This window comes from Siniperca chuatsi, linkage group LG11 (assembly GCF_020085105.1).
Source record: "Siniperca chuatsi isolate FFG_IHB_CAS linkage group LG11, ASM2008510v1, whole genome shotgun sequence".
Lineage (NCBI taxonomy): Eukaryota > Metazoa > Chordata > Actinopteri > Centrarchiformes > Sinipercidae > Siniperca > Siniperca chuatsi.
In genome coordinates this window covers 29,661,733-29,669,924 of record NC_058052.1, presented here as the reverse complement: position 1 = coordinate 29,669,924, position 8,192 = coordinate 29,661,733, and the positions used below count along the sequence as shown (strand labels likewise).

Genomic DNA, 8,192 nt, shown 5'->3' with positions numbered 1-8,192 from the left:
TTATTCATATCTGGAGTTATTTTATGTATTTTCATTGAAGAATAACGGAGAGAAGTAACGTTTTCTAAGAGCATGTTGAACTCCTTTGAAAAATTAATACTTTTTAGGCAATCTTGCCTCTCATATCTACTTTACATACAACTAATGATTATATCGGCACATCTTTACAATCCTTAAAGGCTTCCGATAAATTCGGTATTAAAATAACCGACTACTTCGCGATTACATTTTACAAATGTTCAACTTTATAATTCAGTCGCAGCGCTGCCTGAGCTTCCCGCCCTTCACTGCCTCGTATGTAGCCGATGGAAATGATCGATTTGTGCATCGAAGTTCGTCCTTGACGTTCGGGATCAGAATGTGTGACAAAATAACTCGACTCAAGGTTCACTTCCTAGTTTTTGGGGGGGCTTTCAACTGCATCTCACGGTCTTCTTGAGCGAATCGAAGTGGCTGGTGTCATCACGCGAGATTTTTTTGTCACAACATATTAAAATTATTATTATTTACTAAAGGCGGTAAACTCTTTCTAAAAGTCGACATTTTGACACGCGGTTGTTAGAGCAGCAACACGTCATTACGGGCCTTTCTCAGCCTCCAGGTGAGCAGTGCGGTGACGTCATGTCACACCTGAGCGCTTTAAGAAGAAAATAACGATTTTTTAAACTTATAACTATAATCCGCCTGTTCGTGTTATTATTACTAATATTAATAATATCTGCACTGACAGTGACGCGGACTCACCGGCAGGCGGCGCGCGCTGCCTGCACGTCAGCTGTTGGAGTAGATGAGGATGAGGAGGAAGATCAGGGGCAGGAAGTGACGTCACGTGTTGGCTGAGCTGCAAGTTTTTTTTTTTTTTAAATATTTATTTCAAAAAGCATACAGGCTTATTAAACATTCAATATTTCAAGTAGAGCAGGTCGAACAATTGAACAAAAATGAAACCAAGAACAAAGAAAGCCGTAATTACAAAGTTACAGGGTTCAAAGAAAGAGCTTCCAGATTATTACAGACATTCAAAGACTCTTTTAAAGATGACATATCATGAATAAAAACATTAAATAAAGGCTTAATATTGCCAAATTTACATTTGTGAATGAAAAAAATTGCCATAACAATCATGCTATTAATTGTTAAATCTTTTGATTTGTCCTTCAGTACAACGCCAAATTTAACATCACTGTAATCGAAAGATCGGACACCTAAGTTGTTTTGATAAACCCAAAAACAGAAACTATCCCAAAATATCTTTGAATAAACACACGAGAAAAAGAGAAGCTCGTCTGTTTCAATGTTCGCTAAACAAAAAGTACAAACATTGTCTTCAATATTAAACTTTGAATGTAAAAATTCTTTGCAGGATAAACATTATTTAACAATTTGAAACGTAGCTCTTTAGCTTTGGGTGGGACAGGAAGTTTTAAATAGTTACATCTGAGCTGTTTTATATTTTGACTGCTGAAACCTTTCATAATATTTCATCTTCTTAAAGGAAAAACATTCATTGGACAATACGGATCTTAAGAACTTGTTGTTACATTTTCTGTCTAAAAAGGAAATGTTTTGAACAGTTCAGGGAAACAGTCGGGGAACAGAGTGTGTGTACATCAAAAAACCTTTAACAGAACCAATCACAGCTGTGGAATCGCATTGATGACTTGTGTAAATTGTTGATTAGAACAAATAATATTATATTTGTGAATGAAATCTGAATAGTTAAGTAAATTACCGCCGTCATCCAGTAAATGTAAAACCAGCATTACACCCTGTTCAGCCCAGTGTTTGTAAAAGAAGGATTTTTTCCTAATCAGTATATACCTGTTATTCCATAAAGGTGTATCATGGGGCGAAAAATTATGATTATAAATTAATTTCCAGTACTGGAGAACTTGTCCATGAAACTTAGACAACTTAATGGGTAATTTGGATAACTCAAAGTCACATTTAATAAGAAATTCGACACCACCAAAACTAGAGAATATTTTAGCGGGGAGATTGAACCAGAAACTGTCTAGATTTGTTATAAAAGTTTGTAACCACCGTAATTTTAAAGTGCCATTCATTGGGTCGAAATCAATGGCATTCAGGCCGCCTTCTTCTAAAGATTTAACAATATCATTTTTCCTTATATAATGATGCTTATTTCTCCAGAGAAAATTTAAGTTATTGGCTGAGCTGCAAGTTCAGTTCAGGAAACTGCGCGTGGATCATCTCGTTAATATTTTAGGCCCTGAAACTGCTCCAATAAAACTTTATGTTTAACTTTAACTCGGGATTCAAAACTGGAACTGAATCTGAAAAATAAACCCAGAAAAACCCGGAACCGCTTCAGTTTCTGTTCAACAGCTGATTCTCGGAGGCCGCAACAAGCCCAGACAGGTGTGTGTGTGTGTGTGTGTGTGTGAGTGTGTGTGAGAGTGTGTGTGTGTGTGTGTGTGTGTGTGGGTGTGTGTGTACTTTCCTGTGGAAAGTAAAATAGGGTAATAAACAGGCTAATAGAAAGTACACAGGAAAGCACCGAGCAGAAAATATAAAACAGATTAATTACAGATTAATTATCTCAAGTATGGCAGAGATGTTAATGATCAGTGTCCAGTTTAGTGCCTTCGGGTCATACAGACTGACTCTTAGAGGGAGGAGTTAAAGAGTCTGATGGCCACAGGCAGGAATGACTTCCTGTGGCGCTCTGTGGTGCATTGTGGGGGGATGAGTCTTCCGCTGAAGGTGCTCCTTTGTTTGACCAGCACGTCATGGAGCGGGTGGGAGACGCCGTCCAAGATGGCGTGTAGTTTACCCAGCATCCTCCTCTCTGACACCACCGCCAGAGAGTCCAGCTCCGCCCCACAATGTCACCGGCCTTACGGATCAGTTTTTGTTGGAGTCTGCTACCCCTCAGCCTGCTACCCTCGCTGCCCTCAGCCTGCTGCCCTCAGCCTGCTGCCCTCAGCCTGCTGCCCTCAGCCTGCTGCCCCAGCCTGCAACAGCACACAGGATACTGTGTGTGTGTGTCTGTTAGTGTGTGTGTGTCACTGTGTGTGTGTCACTGTGTGTGTGAGGTCACCTGCTGTCCAAACACAGCTGAGTCCACTGATCCCGGCGCTGTGTTTTCCTGATGACCCTGAAGTACACAAACACAGCTGTGTTGACTCAGCTGAGGTCAAAGGTCACGAGCTGAACGCAGGTTGAGATGCAGCTGATCGATTGATTCAACTCATTGATTTTTTGTCCAAAATGTCTTCAGATTTCTTTCTTTAATCGATTATGAGAATTGTTGATAGGGGCCCCCCTCACCTGCTCGATTATGAGGCCCCCTGATAGGGGGCCCCTCACCTGCACCTGCTGGCCCCCTCACCTGTCGGCCCCTCACTCACTGGCCCCCTCACCTCTGGCCCCTCACCTGCTGGGCCCCTCACCTCACCTGCTGGCCCCTGGTCCAGGGCCCGCTAGGCCCCTCAGTAATCAATCCATGGAACAGGAAGTCTGAATCTGTAGTCGGACTTTAGTCTCAGGTAGCGAACGAAGCTTTAATCTGCTGCTGCGGTTGATAATATTGATAATATTGATATTAATAAGGTTATTGATTGACTCGTCAGAAGCAGCAGTACTTTCCCTTAAAGTTAAACTTCCTGTTTGATTCCAGTAAACAGCTGATCTGGTGTGTGAAGCAGTGTGTGTGTGTGTGTGTGTGTGTGTGTGTGTGTGTGTGTGTGTGTGTGTGTGTGTGTGTGTATATATGTGTGTGTGTGTGTGTGTATATATGTGTGTGTGTGTGTGTGTGTGTGTGTGTGTGTATATATGTGTGTGTGTGTGTGTGTGTGTGTGTGTGTGTGTGTGTCGGCTGCTTTAGTGGCTGGAAACTTTGGAAACTTCCCGTCAGTTCAAGTTGATGATGATAAAGTGATGTCACAGACACAGTGATGATGTCACAGACACAGTGATGATGTCAGCATGTTTTATTACTGTAGAGAATCACAGCAGGAAGAGAGCACTGATGACATCACAGCTCTATATGACAGAAGCCCCGCCCCCCAAAACTATCACACAGCTTCAATAAAAAGCACCAATCACTGCTGACTGCGGAGTCATGTGACCCGTCTGCTAACGGACTGCAGGCTGCTCCCACCCAAGGCATTCTGGGAAACAAAGTTCTTTGTTTTTTATTCCGTAGATTTTTATCTGTTTTCTGCCCTGAACCGAGTCCTCCAGGCGTTTAATGACGCATGACGAGCTCCACCAATCAAACGCTTCGGATTAGAGACGGTCGAGGCCATACAGAGTCTGTCAGCCTGCAAGACTCAACTCAGGGCACAACAGAAGAACCAGACCAGGAGCTTTTAATGTAACAGCTGCAGGTTTCCTCACACACCTTCAGCTCATACATGTTCAAAAAGCAGTAAAATACTAATAATAAAACCACACGCATAGACGGGAGACAACGGCGCCCTCTGCTGGTCGGAGGAGCAGACGACGAGTCAGTCATGCACCCTTTAACAGATCTACTGACAGATCTATTGACAGATCTATTAATCTATTGACAGATCTATTGACAGATCTATTGACAGATCTAATAATCTATTGACAGATCTATTGACAGATCTATTAATCTATTGACAGATCTATTGACAGATCTATTGACAGATCTATTGACAGATCTATTAATCTATTGACAGATCTATTGACAGATCTATTGACAGATCTAATAATCTATTGACAGATCTATTGACAGATCTACTGACAGATCTATTAATCTATTGACAGATCTATTAATCTATTGACAGATCTATTGACAGATCTATTGACAGATCTAATAATCTATTGCCAGATCTATTAATAGATCTATTGACAGATCTATTGACAGATGTATTGACGATGTATTGACAGATGTGAAGCGGCGCCTCCACTCAGCCGGTGGTCACTCGCGGTACTGCAACTAAACATTCCCGTTGACGTCCATTCTAACAGCTAACAGCTCAGGTATTTCTCCTGTGAAGCTTTTATATTTGTTAAACCTTCACAGAGAAACAAAACGAGATTTTAAAGTGCACGACGTCGCTACGGCCCGAAACGCCACTGAGCATGTGCAAACCCCAACGCTAAGCAGTGATGAAAAACTGAAGGTTGTAACTTTAAAGAAAGCCGCCGTCATCACCGCCGTCTCCTCGAAATCTGCAGTAAAAAAAAAACTGAGGAAGTGATGCGAGCAGCCTGCAGTCTGGACAGGAAGTAGATCTCTGCAGTTCAGCAGTTTCACAGGAAAAACCAAAGAAGAAGAAAAGGAATATTCCCAATCAGATTCTGTTAGAGGAGGAAATGAAGTGAAAGCTTAAAAACAGGTTTGTTAAAATAAAGGTTATTTTATCTAACTTTAACCCCGCCCACTCGACCCCGCCCTGTCCCCTCAGGCTCCGCCCCCTCCCCTCCTGTCGGGATCAGCTGATCGACGCGCCCTGCAGCTAATTATTTTATTATTGATTAATCTGCTAATTATTTTCTCGACTAATCGATTAATCGTTTGCTCTTTGGAGCGTCAGACGACGATGAAGAACATTACAGACAGAAACAAACTGATTTCGATCACGTGAGTCAAAGAAAAAACAGAAAACCTCAAAATAAACAAGTTCTGATCAGCGATTGATATTTTTGCTTGACAAGACTTAAATAACGAATCAATTAGCATTTTTATTTCCTGCCGACTGACTGAAGGAGAGCAAACCCGACACCTGGAGTCATTGATTAATCGATTGGTCTTTAAAATGCAAATCAAAGTCCGTTAAAGTTTTCCCACAGACAAGCAGTTAATGTATTGATCGGTCGGTTCCTGATCCCGATTGGAGGAGAGCGGCGGGCGGCGGCTCAGCGTGGTGATGTCACAGGAAGAAGGCGGCGGTGTTCGTTAGATTGTTGCGATCGTGTGCGCTGATCAGCGATAATAAACTGACTCCCAGAGGAGAGAAGAAGAAACATCCGTCGTCGTCGTCACATCTGGAAGGAAAACAGAGACTCAGAAAGGAAACAATCATTTACCTCGATGACGACGTTATAAAATGCACCTGTGCACAGGTGAGTCTGTTCATTCAACACTAGTTTTCAGAGAGCGTGAACGCGGCACAGCGCTGCCGTCTGCAGGTTACCAACGCAACACGCTCCTGCTATGCTAACATTAGCTAACCGTAGCTAGCTCTGCTCTGTAACACGATCACAGAGTCGCATGAAGAAACATTAGCTTGTTTGCGTCTGTCTGGCGCTCTCTGCCCCCTCCCTAACTGTGACGTCATAGACTCTGACGCCGCTGACGGCTAGCAGCCGCAGCACCGGGTATAAAAAGCAGAACTCTGGCTAACTGTAGCTCCAGTTTGTGGCTGGTAGCGTTAGCGTTAGCATCAGTGACAGGTTCTGACTGCGTGAACTCACCTGTTCAGGAGCCTTGTGCAGCCATTTGTCTTTGTCTCCGCCCACCTTCATACAGGAGAACAGGTCACAGACAGTGGGCAGCGCCAGGCGCTCCTACACACAGGAAACAGGAAGTACAGTCAGGAAACCGTCAGGACGTCACGGTGAAGTCGATGACATCACCGTGAACCAACAAGAAGAAACACAGGTTCGATGCCGGAGGGCGTTCGGCTTCTTATAAGAAACCGTCTCTGCCGGTCTCGGTGGTCCCGTTACCTGAGCCTGACTCCTCTTCTTCAGCAGCCATTTGTCCTCCTCGGCTGCTGGGCGGGGCGGACCTCCCGACCCCGGAGCAGGAGGAGGCGTCTGCCCAGGAAGCACCCAGAGTTCTGGATCCAGAGGGCGCTGGAACGGAGACGAGGAGGAGGAGGAGGAGGAAGGCTTGAACTGGGAGCTGTGCTCCTCCCTGCTGGCCTTCTCCTCCTCAGGAGCCACCCAGCCAGAGAGGGAGGAGGTGAGAGCCTGCAGGGAGGAGGAGGTGGAGGAGGTGCGGGTGGGGTGGAGCCAGGCCTCCAGGATGGCCTGAACCTGAGGAGGGACGACACCGAGTCAGAGTCCGCTTCACTTCAAACATCAAACTAATCGATTAACAGAGAAGACAGTCGGCAGATTAATCGATCGGGAAACTAATAATCGTTAAATCTCTAAGAAAGTTTTTATCCTCGTGTCAGCGGCGAAGGCTGACTGTAACTACGGAAACCAGAAACCACCTGACCAGAACAACAGTCGGCTCGCACGTTTGTGATTAAAAATGTCATCCACGTTCCCAAGCTGTCGCTCCGGTCGAGACTGGCCAATAGCGACGCGTCTTTCGTAGGTCCCGCCCACTTTTTGGATAAAGACAAAACATTTTTAAAATCACAAACTTGCGAGCGTGGATCGTCTGTCGGACACAGTAACTCCGTGTTCGCGCTGGAGGAACTACAACAGGACAAAACAAGCTGGAACATCACCTTCTGTTCCTGCTCCCTGAGGTGCAGGGTGGGCGGGGCGTTCTTGGCGACCGGGACGCCGTTCTTGTCTCGCCCGTCCTGACGGAGCAGCCAGACGCTCAGAGCTTCCCTCCCGCAGTTCTCCTCGCAGACGCAGTCGGAGTAGGTGGAGCAGGCCTCGTTAGCCCTGCAGTTCTGCTGCACCGGAACCACCTGCTGGAGCCACGCCTCCAGGGCCGGCGCCGTCACCGGGGCCGCCGGGGAGGCGGGGGATTCGGGGCTGGAGGCGGGCGGGGTCTTCAGGCACTTGAGCTGGCCCAGGTTCTCGATCTCCACGGCCTTGGTGGTCTGGCAGCAGGAGGAGCAGTCGGCGGGGGGGCGGCTTGACCCCACCAGCCAGTCACTGGATGACCAGGCGTCCTCGAATGGCTTCAGCACCTGCCGCCACCGCTCGCCGTCTGACATGGTCTCCATGGCAACAGTGGGTGGGGTGATGAGCCAGTCGCTCAGCTCCTCCTCCTCCTCCTCAGCGCCGGTGAACTCTGATTCGTCGATCTTCTCGATGGAGAAGGAGGAGCTGCAGCTGCTGTTGGCCCTCTCCCGGCTGGCGGCGGTCTGGTCCTGGAGGAGCCACGCCTCCAGGTCCCTGAGCTGACCCCAGGCCTGCAGGAAGTCCACCGAGGCCAGGACGGGACAGGAAGTCTGACACAAACACACAGGAAGTCACTCCAACGTGATCAACAGGAACAACATGGAGGTCTGAAACGCCCTGGGTTTAAAACACGCCTCCTCGTCCGCCTCACCTTG

At 46.4% G+C, this 8,192-nt stretch overlaps 1 protein-coding gene across 2 annotated transcripts in view; it reads right to left on the bottom strand.

The window, feature by feature from the left end:
* Nucleotides 1–3,941: 3,941 nt before the first annotated feature.
* The window catches only part of ncoa4 (nuclear receptor coactivator 4), a 14,591-nt gene continuing 10,340 nt past the window's right edge, over nt 3,942–8,192 (bottom strand). For both annotated transcript variants that reach the window (XM_044213544.1, XM_044213546.1), the window contains exons 7-11: nt 8,189–8,192; nt 7,407–8,087; nt 6,670–6,981; nt 6,415–6,507; nt 3,942–5,985 (exon numbers count right to left, since the gene is read on the bottom strand). The exon at nt 8,189–8,192 is cut by the window's right edge and continues 119 nt beyond it. In XM_044213544.1, coding sequence (XP_044069479.1) covers nt 5,980–5,985; nt 6,415–6,507; nt 6,670–6,981; nt 7,407–8,087; nt 8,189–8,192 — 1,096 coding nt within the window. In that variant the 3' untranslated portion in view covers nt 3,942–5,979. The remainder of the gene's footprint in view (nt 5,986–6,414; nt 6,508–6,669; nt 6,982–7,406; nt 8,088–8,188) is intronic.